This window comes from Podarcis vaucheri (assembly GCF_965113315.1).
Source record: "Podarcis vaucheri genome assembly, chromosome: 1".
Lineage (NCBI taxonomy): Eukaryota > Metazoa > Chordata > Lepidosauria > Squamata > Lacertidae > Podarcis > Podarcis vaucheri.
The window spans coordinates 67362141-67383903 of NC_138759.1; the positions used below are offsets into that span (position 1 = coordinate 67362141).

The 21763-nt window shown below is 39.7% G+C and overlaps 1 protein-coding gene across 27 annotated transcripts in view; it reads right to left on the reverse strand.

The window, feature by feature from the left end:
- Positions 1-21763, reverse strand: part of CCDC73 (coiled-coil domain containing 73) — a 73323-nt gene that overhangs the window by 23408 nt on the left and 28152 nt on the right. For 13 of the 27 annotated variants that reach the window (XM_082210582.1, XM_082210558.1, XM_082210583.1 and 10 more), the window contains 6 exons: positions 19662-19833; positions 10099-10170; positions 9091-9162; positions 8763-8798; positions 7065-7139; positions 1497-1535 (listed from right to left, as the gene is read on the reverse strand). In XM_082210582.1, coding sequence (XP_082066708.1) covers positions 1497-1535; positions 7065-7139; positions 8763-8798; positions 9091-9162; positions 10099-10170; positions 19662-19793 — 426 coding nt within the window. In that variant the 5' untranslated portion in view covers positions 19794-19833. Of the gene's footprint in view, positions 1-1496; positions 1536-7064; positions 7140-8762; positions 8799-9090; positions 9163-10098; positions 10171-10495; positions 10562-19661; positions 19834-21763 lie in introns of those variants that run through there. The other 14 variants (XM_082210575.1, XM_082210577.1, XM_082210557.1 and 11 more) reach the window with 4 other exon arrangements.

Consider the following 21763-nt stretch of genomic DNA (forward strand, 5'->3'; position numbering starts at 1 on the left):
GCTATGTGAGAAGCTGTAATATGTATTGAACTCACCATGTGGCAAAGGCCAAATTCTGGATATGAAATGAAACTCAGCCCTAACGCTGGCATGAATATGAATTTTTTTAATGGTAGCTTCTTTATTACCACTGAGGAGACTTGTTTGGAGAGCAGGTAGATGTCTCAGTCATTTGTAATGGCAGGCTAGGGCACTTGTTCATGAACTGAGCACTTCTGCTCAAGAGGGGAGCCTATCCCATTGGAAAGGAGAGGCTGGGGTGTGTAGTGGTAGTTAAACCCTCTCTTGCATAGTCACCCGGCCTGTTTTTCAGACAGTGGACTACCGGTAACTTGAGTATCCACAAAAAGCAGACACCCTAGACTGCCATGTTAAGTAGAAAGCTAACAAGCCTCTCCTGGTGCAGTTCTATGCATGAGTAAATGCCATAACTTGTCACATAGTTTATCTCTTTCCTCTTAATTGTGCAAATGCATGTGTACAACAAATTTTATGCAAACAATTTTTTGCAAGCACATGAACAGTTTACAAGGCTGGACATAGTTTACTAGAATAAATAGATTATTTGCAATAATTTTGCATGATCATTAATTTAATATTTGTATGGATAAAATAGATTACACATACTTCTTAAACAAGAAGCCTAACTTAAAAGTGAAATAGGACAAAACACATTTTATGTTGCCTTTGATCTTTAACTTGTAGCCTTATCTCCCAGGTCAAAGGACACATTATTCAATTTCACCATATTTTGTGTAAAATCACTGTAGCGTTGAAGATGACTTTCAGTACAAATGTCATGGTACTTAAGGCTAAACCGGACTCTAGTTTTTGAGCTTCTTAATTAAAATCACAGTTTATAATGGTCTGACAATATTATCTTTATTCTTTCCAGTTGAGCAGCAGCAGAATTTTCACAGCTTTTAGTCAATCAAGCTTAGCAATGTTTCAACAGCTCTCTTTAATTTCAAAAGTGGTTCAGCAGAGTGACTAAACTGAACTGGCACACTTAATTCTTCTATGTTACACTGGAAGAAGAGTAACACACTGCCTGCGTCTTTCATACCATTTTAATTATAAATATTAGCCTGAAAAGAAGAAGTAAGTCTAATCAAACCATAAAGTTTAATTGTAATTTTCCTCGCAAACACTTAAGTTATTATACTAGCAAGGAAAGTTAGAAAAATAATGCTACACAAAATAAAGTGCAATTTTGTTAACAAATAAATAAATCCAAAGATTAAGGGAAGTTTGGATAAGCACCTCTGCAATACTCAGGAGGATATTTGAATATATACCAACACCTCTATAACCCGTAACTATAAAATGCAAAGAACTCTAACATTTTGCTACATGAAAAAGGGTCTTCCACTCACAGAATGATGGTTGCGTTCATGGAAAGGGGACATTTTATGAGAAAAACCATCCTTACATGAACAGAAGCAAAAAATTAGGATGCAAGCCTTTGACATTTTTATAGCTTTTGTAGCTCTTACCATTTCGTTAAGCTTCTTTTGCAAAGAGTATTTTGAAATCTGTAATAATGAAAACCATTAATGATTTAAAATGCATTGGCAATTAATTGTAATTCTGCTAGTTTCAAGGAAGTGGGGAAGTGGTAAAACTTATAACAGAAATGTAATGCCTGCATAGATATGAAAAGCCTTGAAAATAAACCCACATTGCTAATAGGCGGCCAGCTTACACATCCTTTATTTATTTATTTATTTATTTATTTATTTATTTATTTATGGTGTTAAAAAAAAGGAAGTGGGGGGAACTAAGGGCATGATCCCCTCCCACCTTCCTTATGGGCATGGGTGCAACACCAGTGTTAGAATGGGCTCTCTACTCATTACCATCCACCTCTCTGCCTCTCCTTAGTGCACACTACTCATGCTTGGAGCACAAATAAATTAAATTAAGAAGGAATTCTGGCCGTGGATGTGAGCAGTGTGCACACAGGATGCCCCATTGCCTCTAACAACCTACCATGCTGCCTACATGTATGCTCATGAGCATGGAAAGCCAAACCAGATATAACATTTGCCAAGCAGCTGTTACATAGCTGTTAAAAAGAATAAGGCTGTGGGTTGAACCATAATGGAACCTTGGTATGTGGGTGGCGAGCTTGAACTCTTTGTCCCTGTCATGGACTGGTACTAATCAGAACTGGACTTCCTGCACAACTATTCACATTGGGAGGAAAGCACCAACTGATATCAACAACAGCTTTCCTCCCCATTGCAGATGGCAGTGGTGGGCATTATATAGTCAGAACTATGATGGAAGCAAAGAGTTAACCCACCCCTCTACCACATTCCTGATCCTGCTTGGATTTTCTGTGCCCCACCCCAACCCCATTCCAATGCTGCTTGATTTTTTAAGCACACACACACAAGGGAAAACCATATGCCTAACATATCATCTATTTTTCCCCAGAGTGGGGAAAGAACGGTTCTTTTGAGTCTGGCTCCATAAGTACGATACATTTCAAGCATTTTGGAAATCCATCTTCCCCTCAAAGAATTCTGGGCCATGTGGCTTGTTAAGGGCTGCTAGGAATTGTAACTCTGAGAGGGGTAAACTACAGTGCCCAGAATTCTTTGAGGGAAAGAATGTGATTCAAATGTGCTTAAAAAGTATAGTGTATATACAACCTATGTATATCTGACTGGAGTGGATGCTATGACTACAAACTTCACATCTAGTTCTTCATTGAGAGAGAAGAGGGGAGAAAGCACGGTTCTTCTGAGCCTGTGCAAATCATTAAAAAGTGGATACTGCTGTGACTACAATGAAATGCATCATGTCTCAATTTTTGTAAAGTTTCCCTGCCTGATTTTACTCATCCCATGAGTCCAGCTTTGTGCCTGTTTACAAGCATGTTTATAAGGGTGTTCAGAAAAAGAAGAAGCTCTCTTAACAATCTTTCTCCTTACAACTATTTTCTTTCTATTTTTATGCCTTGCTTAGCTTTTCTTATCACTGAGGCTCTAGTGATCATATTCCATTTATTCCACCTCAAAGCTTCTCCCCATATTATGTTTATAATACCCTTCTTGGGCACAAATGATAAAATGCACCACTGGAAGCTGGATCTCTGTGCACCTCCATACTAACACTAGTTCCACAATTATAATTGGTGGGGAGGTCTTGTGCAACAAACCCTCTTAACAGGTCATTTGCTGCTCTTTTTAAAACTCTGTGCAGCTTCCTAGAGTAGGATCATGGCATGCATGGAATGGGTCTAATCCTTTCCTCCTGAACTGCAGTCCCAGTGAAAACTGCTTCCCGACCTGAGCTGCTATTTGCTACAGAGGGAAGTTTACTGGTACCATTCTCTACCAAGGCAAAAAATACTGGAGATGCATGTTGATCATGGCATCAACTCCCAGTATTATGCCATATTACCTTTCTCACTGCTGCTACATGTATAATATAATTTGGCTCTGAAAGGCCACACTACTCCCCTGTTGTATTTCCTTTTCACCTGTACGTCTGCATGAATATAATAAAGCTTACAGTCTTGTGCCAGGTTTATGGATCAGCATATAATAAATGTTGCATTCAATCATCCTATGACTTTTCTATGCACTGAAGTTCTTGCCAGAGCAGAACCGGCTGCTTCTAAATTTCCAATTGTATAACTCAAAGATTAAGGTAAGATTGATTATTATAGCCCAGTCCTAAGCACTGATCAACCCTTGTGGTACAAGCAGGGGCTTGTGCTGAAACAAGTAAGTTCTCATTCACTGCAAGGGAAACCACCTTCTTCAGAGATCTGTTCACATACTGTTTCTTGTACCATTTTGCCAGTACAACCTTGCACCCATGCAAGGAGCAAGGTCACCCTGGTTCCCTTTAGAATGTGGCACAAAATGCTATCCTTCTTATGCCAGTCATTTCATTTTCATCATTACCCACCTAAATGAATCTCTAGATTTCTCTACAATGCTAGGGCATGACTGCTACTGTGCTAGTAAAGAGACTAGGGCCCACTCCCAGCATCAGGCGAAGGTGAAAAAATATTGATCCTGTGCTTTGCTGCCAATGTGTAGTAGAGCACAGAAACAGGCTAAACCTGAATGAGCTCACTTCTACAAATTATTGCTCATGAGTAGAATAATCTACTCATCTGAGCAATGTACCACCAGAAGAACAAATTCACCTGAGACTACTGTTCCTTAATGAGCAGAAGTCCGCTCACCTCCTTTTAGGGGTGCGGTGGCTTTGTGGGACAGCCAGCGCCTCTCCCCACCCCCACCAGCTGAAGATGCATGGCTGTGTGTCAGGGTCTCTCCTTGCCAGGACTTGAGCTTCGGCTCACACACCCAGCTTGAAATCCTGCTCCGTGTCAGCCAATTGGCCAATGGCAGTCTGGTGCAGAGGGCTGGACATGAGGGACCAATCCCACACCATGCCAGCCCCTGACACCCAGCTCTTCTTCATTGGATTTCAACCTATGATTTGCCTCTTCAAAGACAGAAAATGGCTATCTCGTGCGAGTTCCAGTGTTAGAGTGCAGGTCTGCTTGTTGTACATATGATTAAAATGTTTGCATGAACTGCTGTTAGTGCAACTGACATACCAGTTGGCTGAAAACTGACTTACTGAATGCCTTTGTTGTGGTGAATTTAAATCAGATTCCATTGCTGAATGGTTCCCCCCCCCAACTATATCTTAGTTAAGAAAAGCAAGGGAGCATTTATTACTCTTTCAGTCCATGTATCATGTTCAGCCAACCATGAAGTACACTATATATCACTTGTGCTGTGTCATGAATTGAGCAGGACATAACAAATCCTTTCAGCCTTTTGCACAGAAGGTCAGCAATGTGAAGGAATTGCTTTTAAAATAATCTCAGAATTAACCAGATTATTTAAAAAAACAAGGTACGGCATCAACATAATCAAGCTATCTATAAAGTTAATGAGAAACTAGTATAATCAGCACAATATTAATGACAAGCAAAATGTCCACTGTTGAATAGTGAAAAGGCACTTTTGAGTAATTCAGGGATCATGAAGAACAGCAAGAACAGTTTGGGAAAATGCCCTATGGTCAACAGTTAAAGTTAAATTTACATTTAACTTTAACATTTTACTTTAACTTTACATTTACATTTAAATTTAGATATGTCTGAGTGTTTAATAGCAAGGAGGAAGTTTGTATGGTTTTTGTATGATTTCAGAATATACTTTAATAAATTTAATTTTCCTGGTCTGGTCTAATATTTTATTTGATTCCCTTTCTAAACCGGTATTATTTTATAAAACTTATTCAACTTAGAACAAACAATTCTAACTTAATCATTTTCATTTGAGCAGCCCAATTATCTTTAATCAAATTACTCCAGAGTTAATGTTTAGGGGAAATTAATTAAGTGTCTTACTGTGAAGTTTTGTTCTTGCTGGTGAGGGGTGAAATGTTTACTTTAGGATGAAGCTCCTACTACTACTGCAGACAAGGCTGGAATTTTCATCAGAAGAACTAAACAAGCCTAACACTGAACTTCAGAAGTATAATTGTTAACAACCTGAAAGAATAGCTGTGTCAATCCCAAAGAAGAAGAAAAATAAGATGTCCACAGGAATTCCTATGAATATCAAGGGGATAACTATTCTAAGATCCTATCCCACACCCAGAACTGTAGCAGGGTAATTTGCTCTCATTTTACCAAGGAAAATAAAATTTCATGGTAAGTCCAATTTTTCTCTTATTTTTGGTGGGGGACAACAGATTGCTATGGGACTTCCAAGAACTGTTCATTCAAGAAAGTTCTGTGAACATTTTAAGGACCCCCTGACCATTAGGTCCAGTCGCGACCGACTCTGGGGTTGCGGCGCTCATCTCGCTTTATTGGCTGAAGGAGGTGGTGTACAACTTCCAGGTCATGTGGCCAGCATGACTAAGCTGCTTCTGGTGAACCAGAGCAGCACATGGAAACGCCGTTTACCTTCCCGCCGGAGCGGTACCTATTTATCTACTTGCACTTTGACGTGCTTTAGAACTGCTAGGTTGGCAGGAGCAAGGACCGAGCAACGGGAGCTCACCCTGTTGAAGGGATATGAACCACCGACCTTCTGATCGGCAAGTCCTAGGCTCTGTGGTTTAACCCACAGCGCCACCCGCGTCCATTTTACTGCACTGTAAAACTGTATCAATTTTATAAAAATGATTGAATGGAATGAGTTTTGTAAATCTCATCCAAATGAGCATTGATTTCAAAGGCTGGCAAAATTACTGCTCCTTTAACAAAGTGAGCAACTATGCTCTGTGGGAAAGTCACTCCTTTAAATAGAGTGGATTGGAGAGTGGATTTCTCATGGAGTATTTCCTAATGGGAGAAAAAACCCTCATTTTTTCTGAACTAATGAATTGTTTTACTAAATCTGAGAAACACAGATGACAAGGTAAATATGGAACTCTGAGAAGAACTGCTACCTTCTCTTGCCTGATTTTCTTTATTGGCTATCTGAGGAATTGTGGAAAATGTCTCCTTGGCCATTTTGCTCCACAGGACTCTGGAGAGTCTGCTGCTGCTGTGTAGTTCAGTTAAGATGCAAACAGAACGCTAGATGAGGAATTGTATATACAAAATAAGACAAAAGAACTAGTCTGATGTAATAGGAATAGTATTAAACTTAGAATGCAGAGACCCAGTTTATATCCCTCCTCAGCCACAAAACATTGAGACAATTACTAAGTCTATTCTACCTCATAGTTTTGTTGTAAAAATAAAAAGGAGTCATTTATTTTATTTTCTGTGTTTATATGGTGCCTTAAGCTCTTTCAAGGAACAGCAGAAAAAGATCACTTGAATAGATTTCCCCAGCCCAATGTAGGAGCCATGCAAAAAGTCCTGGATTAGACAACCTCTTGTTTGGGAAAGAAGGTAGGGGGCTGCATTGTGTCCCTGCTCCCCCACCAACTAGTTGTTAATTGGCAGAAATGCAAATTGCTTTACTCGACTAACCATGCACAGTCTTGGCTGCTGCATGGACACTCTATTGGAACAGGGCCCAAATAAATCAGGCCGCATGAGTGTGGAGCTAATGTACCTGTAACATTTTTAATGTTTCTTTCAGTCCTTCCATTTCTCTTTCTTTTGATTCCATAGCAAGTAAACATTTTCCCTTCAAAGAAATATAATATTTTGTTAGAAAAAGGAAATATAAAATGACAAATTTCTCAGCTAAGGGACATAAGAACAGGTCTCTTGAGATGTGTTAATAATTATGCGCATCATAATCTATTCTATATGCCAATGTCTTGAGGATAATTACTTCTGTTCTTCAAAATACTGCAACACAAAACTCCATCCACTTCAATAGCACACTATACAGTGAGTTCAAATAAAAAGTGATAAAAGCCTGCTAAAGACTTCGTAGGAGATTATGGATCCCTAATGGAACCTGTCATCATTCAGTTGATGTCAACATCACTTCCTCAAAATAAATATGCCACAATCTCTATTCAGAGACTATTGAGATGACTCTTTTACTGAAAAATACACTGCCCCTTGCCTTTATTCTGCAGCGTTGTTGCTCTGCTTACTCCCTCTCTGTTGGATCATATAACTGATCACTATCATGCAATTGTTACAAAATGATCCACATGTTCTGTTCAATGGTTCAAGGAACTGTATTAACACAACACTTTGCAAACTTTGACATTTTCATTTTTTATACTCTTTTCAGTTAAAAATACTAATCTATAGTGTGTTTACTTTGTAGCACTGGATGAACATTCACTCCTGATTGGGTGTGAAATATGCTTCCACTTTTTCAGCCATCAGCTTGAGGTCACAGAATTTGATGAGACTCTCTATTAAGTTTTACACACTCATTTTTCTTTTTGCATTTGTCAGATAATCTACTATAACAATTTACTAATGTAAAAGTTGTGCTCAAAGATTTAGGCTACTTCCAACAGTGTTACTCAACAAACTTTATGGGGATACTGTGATAACAATCTTTAGTATATTTATGCCTTACTCAGGTTGAAATCTCTTACGGCTTTTGTATATGATCTAGGGCATGGGTAGGCAAACTGAGGCGCAGGGACCGGATGCAGCCCAATTGCCTTCTAAATCCAGCCCACGGACAATCCGGGAATCAGCCTGTTTTTACATGAGTAGAATGTGTGCCTTTATTTAAAATGTATCTCTGGGTTATTTGTGGGGCATAGGAATTCATTCTCCCCCCCCCCAAAAAAAAAAAATATAGTCCAGCCTCCCACATGGTCTGAGGGACAGTGGACCGGTTCCCTGCTGAAAAAGTTTGCTGACCCCTGATCTAAGGTTGCCATATCTTGAAGTGCAAAAAAGAGGATAGCCCAACCCAGGGAAACAAATCACAGCATCCAGACAACCCATGCCCAAGCCGCCCGCACCTGAATCTGAGCCAAAAAAAACAAACAAACTCGGACATTTCCTTTAAAATGGAAAAAAAGCAAAACCCAGATCAGCATGTTGGCCCTCCCTAAGAGGACATGTCTCGGATTTACTGGACATATGGCAACCCTAATATGATCAAAGCATTAGATATATGCACAAGGCAACACCTGATACTTCTCATGCAAAGATGCTCTACAGAGTCCTCGGTCTTTGGTAGGAACTTTTCAGTGGTTGCAAGGGCTGCCACTGGAAGGGAAAAACTGAAAACTCCCCATGAACACATAGCTGCCCACACTAAGCACTCTGAATCCCAACCACTAACTGACTATGCTTTTTTTTGACAAATGAGTCATATCATTACCTTTTCTTCTTCTGCAGCAAATAGTCTTAATTGGAACTAGAATTGCCACAAGAAGGAAACAAATTTAAATAGTATGATCAAACAACATGTGTAACTTTTTATTTAAGGTAGTACATTTTCAAAAATTTGCTGCAATACAATACAATTCATTCCTCTCCACCTCCCCAACTTCATGTACATACTCACCAACAACAACAAGGCTCTCATTATAGCTGAGACTAGATCAGGCTTATTGTTTTTGAGCAGTTCAACTTAACTGGTCTTGAGAATATGAATGATAATACCACTTGTTGTATATTACGGTTGAGAATAAAGACTCATTAAGTACCTGTTTTTTAATAGCTGTCATGGCTTCTGTGTGCTGTTTGTTTAATACTTCTTTATGATGCTGAAGAGCCACCTATTATATGACAATTTAAATTAAAGCAGAACAAGACAGTTAAAAAGGCATATATAAACATATTTAAAGTAAGATGTGTCATTATACATTAAGAAAAAATTTCATTTTCAAGTTTTCTTGGTTAAAAATAAATAATCAAATAAGTGAAAATTAGTGAGATGTATAAACCTGAAAATCATAAATCAAAAAATCAAAAAAATGAAGATAAATAATCAAATAATGATTAAAGAAGGCATACAAGAATAATAACAACACTTGCAACAAATCTTCCAACCAAGAAGAAAAAGCATAGGTATATTAGTGTAGTTAGAAGAAATTCATTTCTATTAAAATTTAACTATGAATTGGGACCTGAATGAAAATGCTATTCTAATGCTCATTTACTTTAAGGTATGTACAAATGAGATAGTAATATTTATAGCTTATTTAGAATTGCCTTTTAAAAAACTGCCACCCTCATCCACAGCAGCAGTGCAACAAGAGAGTGTATGGTGTTTAAGGAGACAACTTGCATTCAAATTCCCGTACAAAATGTTTTGGTTGCCTGTAAAGCCAAGCATAACTGAAGACACACAGTCTTTAGCTGTGCTCTGTGTTTTCTGGATTCAGAGAGAAGAGTGAAGGTGCAGTATAACACTGGCTAGAACCAAAGGTACTGCATTCAAAGTACCTCATATAATGGTTCTTCACATTTAATTTTGACAGAATAAATCACTAAATCTGCCAAATCCTACATCTCTTTAGAGCAAAGACTTTAGAAACACACATTTTATAAATTCTATTGACACTGCTTACACAAAACCTCAGAATACTATAGAAACATGTATATTAGATCAGAAACCATATTTTACAATTCTTCAATACTGATATTAATTCCAACAGTAAAATTACTATGAACAGATGCTATCAAGTTTTAACTGTTTCAAAAACACCAACCTTTTGCCACTCAAGCTCCTGTACTTCAACAACAAATTTGCTAATTTGTTCCTCATATTGACTTTCAGTCTCCTAGTTTCAAAAACATACAAAAAACTAGTCACTGTTTGTTTGTTTTTTAAAAAAGCATTTTCAAAGAAATGTTAGTTAATAAGATTAGGATAGTTGTTTGTGCTCTGAATAGAATTAAATATATGTCTCACTCATTAGGAAGAAGAAATTCCATCTAGTCTTAAGTATACATTAGAAACACACAGTACTGTGTAATGGCTTCCTTTACACACACACACACACACACACACACACACACATGCTTCAAATGACAAATATTATACTTGATCTTACCCAGTAGGCTAAGATTCAACAAATATTAAGCGGCAGAAACTAATAATCTCACCAATAACTGTTTCTAATTAATAACAATCCATTCTTTCACCAATATATATTTTCCTGCTCCTTCATCCTAAAAAAAGAAAAAAACCATACTGGAGGCAGGCAGTGCACAAACTTCAGGCTGTGAGGAATTACATCAGACATAAAAACACAGGAAATTGCCTTATAATGAAGCAGGCCATTGATTCACCTAGCACCATGGGCATAGGCAGGATTTATGTTTCGGGGCGAGCAGAACCAAGTTGTTTGTTAAACTTGATTTAGGGGGCAGCTACCCTCCACCCCGCCCCCCTTTGGCTACACCCATGCCTAGCTCAGTACTGTCCACACTTACTGGTATCAGCTCTTCAGGGTTTTAGACAGGAGAAATTCTCAGCCATAGCTGGAGATATCAGGATGTGAACCTGAGACTTCACCACAAAAAGCAGATGTTCAGCCACTGAGCTACAGCCCTTCCTACAACACCATCCCTTAGCTGGGAGACCTGGGTAAAAACACCCTCTCAGCCATGAAGCTCAATGAGTGACCTTGGGCCAGTCGCTGTCTCTCAATCTAACCTAACTCACAGGGTTGTTGTGAGGATAAAATGGGAAGGGGGGAGCCACATACACTGGCAGAGGAAGAGGAGTGCGGGGGGAGTGCACCGCCCCTGACAGCGCGATCCCAGTGGGGTGCCATTGTGGCTGCCCCCCCCGCCCGCGCTGGGTGCCACGCCCCCAGGCCGCACGCCAGCCCCGCCCCCACCTTCTCCGCCTCCCTGGTGCCAGAGCATGAAGCTCCGCCACTGGCCACATGTGTCATCTTGAGCTCCTTAGAGGAAAGGTGGGGCCTAAATGTAATAAGAAACAGAAAGTTGACCTAGGAAGAAAAAAACCAGAAGGTGACCCAATCAGGATAGAAGTACGGTAAATCTTCCTTCACTGGCAAGACTCTCAACTCTGAGATGATCCTGGGCAATGTGATGCATAAGGAAAAATGCATCTACAAGGAAAAATGCATCTAAGGGGGACTCAAATGGGAAGGGAACAGTGAAAAGCAGGATGAAATTAAGGTATCTTAGACCTAATCTAAAAATGATGGGACACTCATATTTATTTGATCAATATCTATGTTGCTCTCATATAATGTGAGGTGGATGTCTCATTTTAACATGAGAAAGGGTGGAAAGGTAGGAACAGCTAAACCGTCCCTCCATTATCTATTACACAGTCTAACTAACTTCGGATATAGACATTCAGCTGGGGAAAAGTGCCCAGAATGATGGGAAGGTAAAAAAAGGAAGGGGTTTAGCTTCCCCTAGCACTGTGCTTTCTTGATGCTAAAATGTGGTCCCACCTTCTTATATGTGAACTGAAAATGTTAGGATTCTATAGGAACCCTAAGAGGTTCCTCAAATTCGGGCCCACTACAATGAACCACAGCCTGGGCACAAGATCTTATTTCATTTGCATTTAATTCATTTTAGTACACATATACTTTTAACACATATTATTTCTCCCCTCCCTTTCCTTCAACATAGCCTTCCTGATTTCAAGCACCACATACAGGTTCCTCCCAGTTAAAAACAATGGATTTTTAATGAGACTTACATTAATGAGACTTACATTAACCACCATTAATACCTCCATACACATAAGACAAAGATAATCAAATTAAGCAGGAAAACCCAAATGAGAAAAGTAGGCAGAAAGAAGACTGTGGAAATAAAAGGAAAGTTTCAAAGAGAGGGAGAAAAGAAAATGCGAGGAGAGAAAAATACTCCCCCATAAAGGCTTCTTTTAACACTGCATATATTAATACAAAGTTTCCTCACATGTTTTTTATACAGGAGGATTAATATGACAGGAGGGAGAGTTCATATTGGCTGAAATGCTTCCTGAGATATGTGGATTTCAAAGCCTCAACAGATTTATAGGTCAAAACCAGCCCCTCTATCTGTATCTGAAGGCTAATAGTTAATTGCACAATTTTTGCAGGACAAGCTTTATGTTCCCACTGACCCACTTCTGTCAGAAGACAGGCTTCTTTGTTTTATATTCACTGAAGCTCCCAAATGCTATTCAAAGAATATCCCAATTAGAGCCAATCTACAAAAGTATGAATCATTTGCTGCAAGATACCTATTTTCCAGAGAAGGTCACAGTAGATGCAACTGAAAAAGTCAACCCTCAACAAAGTTGCCACCTGAGAATTCAGAAGCAAAAACTGGCCCACAAGCCCTTGCAAACAGTGAGTCCAGTTAGCCAGAAGAGCACAAACATCATCAGTAATGCAAGGCCTTCTCTTTCGTCTAGAGGTCAGGTCTGTGCTCCTTCAACTACCATCAATTCCAACTTACCTGTTTACTACAATTGATAGCAATAGCGTCTTTCAATCTGGGTTGAAAACCAGGAGTGTTGGTTACCGACCTGATGTTGCAGCCAAATGTTTTAATCTTAACATGTTCAGATTGTTATTATGTGTTATACTATAACCAATACTAAAGTTATGAATACAGAAAGCCATCTTACACTGAGTCAAACCATCTGTCTGTCTAGCTCTGTCGTATTGCCTACAATGACTAGCAACAGTTCTCCAGGGTTTCAGAAAGGGGTTTCTGCCAATCCTCTGACTGCTTGATTTTTATCTACTGTCACAAAACCACAAAGCCTTTGCTTCTGTGATTATAGTATTGTTTGCAGAATATTACAAATGTCATGCGGCGTAAAAGTAAGGCAGATAAACACAAAAATATAAAAGCTCATAAAAAACCTTTCTGCACTCCCTAAGTGAGTAATATTCTGTAACTACAACAAAATAGTTTTCTTATAATTATCTATAAACACTGAATCCGTATGCATCTTCTATTACTCCCCCATCAGGGACAAAAGCCAATTATTTTGATTACCCTATGACTTTTCAGAGAAGGGGGAGTACGCTCTCAAACAATTTATTTACAAATGCTGTTAAAATGTGCTACGAGTAAAGCACACAATAATGAAAAGCAGAAACATGATACATTATTAGTAAAAATCCTGTAGAAAACAGTCAGTAAAGTGTACTTGTGTATTCCCCCCCCCCAGGAGAAGCAACTGGGGAAGGGCAATTTTAAGCAGAAAAGTGGCCAGATGGGAAAGGGTTAAGAAAACCTCCCTCCCCTTTTCTATTCTTGACATCAGCTGTTATTTATTTAATTATTTTAAATGAAAATGCTACACGCAACCGGGTGCAGGTAGTGCCAAGTTCAGACCTTAGTAAAGACAACTGTCTGCCTGTTTATACATGCGTTTCTATATTGTACAGAATTATTTCTGGCATTGCCACAAATGGACAGGGTGATGCTAAATGGTTAACAGAGGAGGGGTGCTAACAGAAGACTCCCAAGCTACATAAGTCTGGGGTACTGCCTACAGCTTCCAGCAGGAAACCACTTTCTATAGTGTGGAAAATTTAAGAAGTTGGCTGCTGTTTGACAGCAGGGATGGACCGATCAATCAATTTCCTATTTCTATGTCAATTCTACATGTCAATTCTGTCCCAATTCTGCAGTGATCTGTAATTTTAAAAAAAAAATCCATACAAAATTGATTATTTAAATCCATATTTAAATAAGTATTTGTCACACAATGCGCGCTTAAATACATATTTTATCTCAATACACACATTTCAAAATGTATTTTACCCTAATGTATTTTATACACTTTGATGCATTATCTGAGCCAAGAACTGTATTGTAAAATTCACAGAAGTGCAGATCTGAAGGATAATCATGTTCTGGTTCATTTATTAATCTGGGATGTGCAGATTAGGTCATTTCACTTAAAAATGCAAACCAAACAACATTCTCTTCCATTTCTATTTGACAGTGGGAGCTACTATAACTAATAGCATGTCTTGTTAGCATTTCTGGATCTAAGCAATTTACCGTACTTGGAAGTTCATTAGGATTGGGTTATAAGATTGCTTAGGAATTGTTTAGAAATAATGACAGCACTTGACTTAAATTTGAAGGAAAGGAAGGAGAAGAAAAGTGGAAATGAAAGAAAACTTTGTTTCCACTGTGTACAAATTATTCTGCTGGTGAACTGCCCATTGACAGTTGCTTAAATATGCATCAGCACAAGGAGAAACAAATTATCACCTCCACTGATCTGTTCCCACACAATTCATGTATCTAGTGGCACATGGAATTAACCCTATATGATTTAAACTACAACAAAATATTTGAATGGAAAGAACTGAAGCTGCTAACTTGAACTTCCTCCTTCAACTTGTGTCTCACGTTTTTCATAAAGTTTGCAAACAGTGTGCATAAAGTTGAATGAAAAGGAGCAATAGTGAGGAGGAAGCACAATAAGAGAACTGGGCCAATATTAACAAAATTAATTTCAATAGGGACAAATATAAGGTTCTGCACTTGGGGTGGAAGAACCAGCTGCACAAATATAATATACTGCTGGGAGTACTATGTTCAGTACTGGGCACCACAATTAAAGGAGGATATTGACAAGCTGGAACATGTGCTGAAGAGGGTGACGAATATGATAAAATGTCTGGAAACCAAGCCTTATGAAGAATGGTTGAGGGAATTGGGTATGTTTAGCCTGGTAAAGAGGAGAACGATAGAAGATATCATAGTCATCTTCAAATATCTAAAGGGTTGTCACATGGAAGAGGGAACAAGTTTGGTTTCTCCTGCTCCAGAGGCTGGGACCCAAATGAAAAGATTTAAGTTACAAGAAAGGAGATTCTGACTAAACATCAGGGAGAACTTTCTTACAGCAAGAGCTGTTTGACAGTGGAACGGAGTCCCAGGAGAGGTGGACTCTCCTTCCTTGAGGTTTAAGCAGAGGCTGGATGGCCACCTGTCATTTATGATCCTGTTGAGCTTCTTGCATTTCAGGGGATTGGACTAGATGAGCCTTGGGGTCCCTTCCAACTCTGCAATTCTATGATTCTAGGAAGTCAGAGTTGCAGAACCACTGCTGCATCCAAAACACTGCTGCCTCATGCCACTCAAAGCCAAGAGCTTTGTTATTTCCGTTTTCGCTGCTGTCTGCCACTGGTCTGCAGATCAGGTCCTTACTTGTGAATGGATTGGCTTAGGATCCAGAACATCCATAGCCAGCCCAGCTCTGCCCCATCTCCAAAATGCCATTTCAGAGCCTTGCACCAGCAGGATATCTCAAATAGTTTGCACCTTTAGAAACTACAGCAGGGTGTTCCAGGATACCTGATCCTCCTAACCAGCTCTTCTTCTTCTTCTTCTTCTTCTTCGGCGATCACTCATCGCCAAGTAAGATTGTCTTTCATGAACACGGTCTTAACAATGAGTCCGTAAGTGACAGTGGAGGGCAGTTCTGGATTCACACATCCTTCCACAGTGGGGACATAGGTTTCCGGGCAGGTGGAAGAAGGTGGAGGGATACCTCTGCTCAATACTAATCCCCTCCAGGAGCACAAATTTTGGGTTAGGATTGCTCCCTAAAAGATTTAAGGGTCTTCAGTTCACCACTGTTAGTCCCCTCCCCCTTCATTCTAAACTGGAAGTTTTAAAAACTTATACATTCTATCTTGAAACATCCATGCAACACATTAAAAAGAAAACTTTCTTATGTTTAGGAGGAAAACTGTATATAATTTTTAGATGATAACAAGAGACACAAAACCTTTAGAAGTCTTGATATTTTATTAGCTGCCTTAGGACTACAAGGATTTAAGTGTTTTTACAAAAACACCACCATAACAATAAAAGAGGAGTCATTTGATGGTTTATTTACTCGTTATAACCTTTAGAAAGTGTCAAGCCTTTGTAAAGTGCTTGCTTCAGGCTGTAGTTTTACAAGATAGGCTGTACATTGGTCAAGCCCCCCTGATTCTTGACCCTGAACAGATTTAGGAACAGAGTACAGCTGGCTCACATCCAAGCAACCCAAACTAGGTACTTTTACCATCTTTTTCAAACTCATAATCCACCTCCTACGAAATTGCAAAATCCATTTCTTTCATGCTGCTCAATCAAACAGTTCTCAGACTTCCAAATTGCTTCACAGTCTGTTTTAGGATACCCTGCAATGGGCCTACATAAACTAGATGTTGAAGCAAAACTTGTTAATACTGTACAGGCGAAACTCAACTTGGGGTTACATTCCAGGGACAGCACATAAAACAAAAATCAAGTATAGTCAAAACACATGTGGTTCACCAGCGGGTAGCATTGAAAAGTCTTTTTTTCCCAGATACCCAACCCCTTTCTGCCCCCTTTTTATTTTTAATTTTGCCAACCATGTACTGTAAAGCTAAATGTGCACAAGTTAATGAGCATAAGTTGTGAGTTACCTGTACCTAAACATTTCTAAAGTTCAAAGCCCGCTATAGCACGTTTTAAGATAAAAGGAGTGGGCTCTGTCCCTGGTCCCCAGACACAGATAATAGGCAGCAACAAGGAAACAAAATTTTAAAGAGTGGAGATGGCTAATGCATGAATAGGTTGTTTCTCTAACCATGCATGATACTTAAGTACAATTAAGAATTGCTAATGCCTGAGATATTTCTTCAGGCCATGCTGCAAAGTAACTGCCCTTGCACAGAGAACAGCTTATGTAAGTGTAATTAGATGAGGGGGTGGCCTGAAGGACACACCCTGTCCAGCTTATGACTGGGGTTGTAAAAAGAGACTACTAGGATGCTTCCATGAAGAGGCTTAATACTATAAGCAGGTAACTGGCAACATGGTGTTTTAAAAACTTAATTGGCTTTTTCCTGGAAAAGAGAAATCTGGATTCAATAGGGGGCATTCTGATGCCAACACTACCATGTGGATGCTGGAAATAACTTGCATACATCAGCAGCACAAATCTCACAATAAGTACCCATACAGAAGCATCCCTATAGTGGCTCAAACTGGTTGAAATTTAGCCTGGCAGATTCCCTTTCATTGAACAGATTGGCATTGGTGAGAGTGAAGTGCTGGTTCTTGTATAACAAAGGTAATGGCCAGAGTTTTCTTCTAGAAAGGGGCATATTCTTCTTCCCTCTTTCCTGTTTTTCAATGCTCAGAAAACTGGAGTGAGCACAACAATACAAAGGAATAATTCACTGTTATGTACAGTTATAACAAAGATACCCACAGCACTATTCCGTTGCCACAGGTCATCCATATGCAAATAGGATTTCAGTCTTCAGCTAGAAGGGACTTGGACAGCAGCTGAGGCCACTACAACACAGCACCAAGTTCACTGTGAGACACAGGATTATCACCACTTTAGCCATGCCACAGGGAATGGCCAGTCTCAGTTTTAAAATATTTCCTGAATCTTGTCATCAGTCTCGACAGCTGATTCCTTTAGCAGCTACACTTATCTCTTTTACTCTGTCTCTAATCTTTTTCAGGGCAATGCCTTCTTACATACCTCCAAACAGAGAAACAAGAAGAGAGTATTAGTGTGCTAGGGGAAACCACAAGGTTTGAATTAATCTTTTTTCAAAACCCCAAAAGGCCAAAGCCAGCCCAATGTGGTCTGAGAATGATTAATAGGATTAATAGTCATAGAATTTGGAGTGACAGGATATAAAAATGAGACATGTGTCTGTAAATACTGGATGTTATGCTTGAAAAGAATATTATATTGAGAGGGGAGATACACCACAACATTTTGTGCAAGTCCAACTTGTTCCCTCTAATAGTGAACTTAAGTGGATGAGTACATATCAGTTTATAAGCAACACAGGGCCACTCAAAAGTAAGGTAATGGTTTATACATACTCATGAGACCTCCTAGATATGCAAAAGTATTTACATTTGTGAATGGGGAAAAAACTTCTTAAAAACAAAATATAGGATCCTGTGAGCTTACACAATATAGATGGCAGTTGTACCTACAAAGGCGGGTGGGCACTGATGCAGACCTTAAACCATCACTGAACTTCACTAACATCAAGCATAAACTACTGTAATGCCTACTTATTTTGAGCTACCCTTAAGGATTGTCAAAAAGCTTCAGCTGGCTTTGACCAGTGATTAAAGTGATATATGTGTTTTACCAGGAATCTCCTAATCAATGTTATAGCAGTATCAAAGCTAAGTGATTATGGTGTTGACATGCCATTTTTCCAATGTTCCATGGTGTTTTGCCAGTATCCAGGATCCTCATTTCTTGCCACTTTCACCACTCCTTTAACCTGTGAAATTCCTCAAGGGAAAGTTGCCAATCATTTTAGGCCTATGGGCACATTTGAGTTCAATGTGTGGGCACCACACCCTCTGATCACTTCTCTGTTCCGCAGTCAATCACATACATGGACACATGGACATGCAAAGTAAGTGACAGAAAGAGAGGAAGTGCATGCACATAAAGTCTGGTTTTCCAAGGAATCTCAGTAAAAGTCAGATGCAGAAGGAAAGCAAACAGAGCTGCAATGTGTAGTGGGGAATATCATCACTCTTCCAACTTCTTCCTTCAGCTCTGTGTACTTTTCAAGGGAGGAAAAGTGCATGGGAAGGCTCAGAGGATTTGTGGGAAGCAATGGATGACCTCAAGGTTGCCATTGCACTAATGGGAACCACACTTTCAACCCCAGCCCTGAGGGTTAAAGACACTTAAATCCATAAAAACCACCTTTCTCCACCTTTTGATTATACCATTCATGTTGAATATCAAGGCTGTGCATAAGAAATGCATTCTTATGACTGTGGAACTTTCTACTAGCAACCAATATAGCATTTTGTAAAAGCTGTGTAAAACCCAGTTTAGGTTGGCTTCCAATGGCAAAGGCTAACAAAACATGGATAAATTTTAATACATTTTACTGTATATTTCATTTTGCTTGTTTTGTTTGTTACACTGATCCATTGCCTCATACAATGAGCCTCTTGATAATGTACAACAGAATATAAAACATATATAATTCATTAAAACATGTAAAAAAATCCAGAAAAATACAAAGAATAAGCAGTAACGCGGGGGGGGGGGGGAAAGCATCAACATCAGCAGTAGCATATACAAATTAATACCTCAAATGCAAGCTAAATAATCACCATCAGATTAATCAGGAACTAAAACTATAAAAATAACATTAAAAAGCTTTAAAAAAAAGGTAAAAGGCTTAGGAATAAGAATGCCTTTAATTGCTTTACATTTCCAAATTAGCTAGAAATATAAGTAAGTAAGTAAGTAAGTAAATGTGCCTACCCTTCTCATACGCAATTCTTCTACTGCCTCCAGAAAATTTGTTTTAAAATCTGATAGCTGAAGAGAAATCAATGCTTCGGCAGAATTCTGTAAGGTACAGGCAGGTGCTTCCTTATTGAATTCTTCATCCATTTTAGAAATTGTATCTATAATTTTTTTAGCGTGCGTTTTACTTGAAATGAAAAGAGTATCATTCAGAAAATTGCTACACCAGAAAATGGCAAGTATTTATACTGCAATTTAAAATATTAGCTAAAACTTTAAAACATATAGGTCACAATCCAATCACACTGTTGCATGTGCAGTTTACTGCCACCAACCCCTTCATCATGCTGGTAGACTTCCCACAAGGACAGAGCTGAGCTCATAGGGCAACTGCACATGCCAACTCGGTCAGGCTCTTTCTATTTAAACAGGCTCTGGCATATTGTGCTCACAATATCAGTGTTAGCAAGAGCAGTAGCAAGCACTAATTTATATACCATAAAATAAGCTTGTATTTCAGCACTATTTGGGGATGCCCCAGTATGGTGCCCATGTTACAAGTTTTTAGGAAGTCAATACAAATTTGTAGCATGGGCACCCTACCACACATACAGCCATGGGAAAAAGAAAGTACTTTACATCCTCTTTGAATTCTGTGGTTTTACACATCAGGACATAATAACAATCAGTCTGGTGTTCTCTTGTGGGTACATTCTGCAATATATTCTGGATACAGTAACAGTGAGTGGTGAATTTATTCTGCTTTAGTTTATACCATGATGCTTCCCCAGTGCTGCCAGCTATAGCATAACAAAAGCAAGACAAAAATAAAAACAGAACATTTGTGGTACAAGAAGTCATGGGATTTCAGCAAGAGGTTATGGGATATACACTGATTGGAAATGAAAAAGTGTAATCACCCCAGAAGTTGTCCAAGAGCCAACAGTATTGATAGTGGGATCGTGTGGGATCACCCTACTAGCATCAAGAGCACAAATAATAATTAATGTACGATAAAAAATTCATATGGAGGTGCCTTAGATCAGCATGCTGCGGCAGGGTAAGGCAGTATGCAAGCTATGAAACTGCTTGTCTTCTGCCTTCTAGTGACACACTTCCTTCTGCCTAGCTCTTTTTGCTCTAGACCAGGGGTTGTTAACCTGGTCCCTACCACCCACTAGTGGGCGTTTCAGGATTCTAGGTGGGCGGTACAGGGTTCTACGGCACAAGCTGAATCCTTCTTCCATAGAGCACTGGTGGGCGGTAAGGAAATTTTACCATCAAGAAAGATGCATTAGTGGGTGGTAGGTATAAAAAGGTTGACTACCCCTGCTCTAGACTGACTCCTTGGCTGAACAGTTCCCCTGCTGTTTCAATATACCTTTTCTCAGACCTGTTCTTGTCTTGCTGGACAGCTTTCCAACTTCACCTGTATGGTGGGGAACCCATTCCAACGATTCCAAACTAGCTGGAATGAGACTTCCTCTCAGGGGCGGAGGAAGGGGGTGTGCGGTGGGGGCGGATCAACCCAGGTATCTTCACTGAGGGGGGTGACATTTGGCGTGCCGCCCACCCGCAACTCCCAAGCCTATCCTGAGCCGTTGGGGGAAGGGGGGAGCTGTGCCACTTTGCTGGCAGCCTTCCCCCCTTCCCACTTCATTTTGACAGCTGGGGGAGGCTTGGGAGTCGTTGGCGGGCAGTGCGCCAAATGTCCAGCATCGGCGTCTCGCTCTGCCCCGATCGGCGGCTCACTCCGCCCTGGCTGTAGGGCGTGTGCACTGCGCCGTACACCCAAGTGGCCTGGGAGGGCACCCTCCGCGCCCCAGCAGGGAAGTAGTGGTATCAACAGAAGTGTGGGATGAGTGTCACATGTATCACAAGGTGGCAAGAAGTGATAATACGTGCAAAAAACAACAACCCTAATGTGGATCGGCATGTATCTGTTTTAATTTAATTTTTTAAACATGTTTTAGTAGATGATTGACTCTGGATTTCAGCACCTTTCATCTCTCTCTCTGATACAGTCATACCTCATGTTACATCCGCTTCATATTACGTCCCACGGCAGCCCGGAAGTACCAGAAAGGGTTACTTCCGGGTTTCGCCACCCATGCATG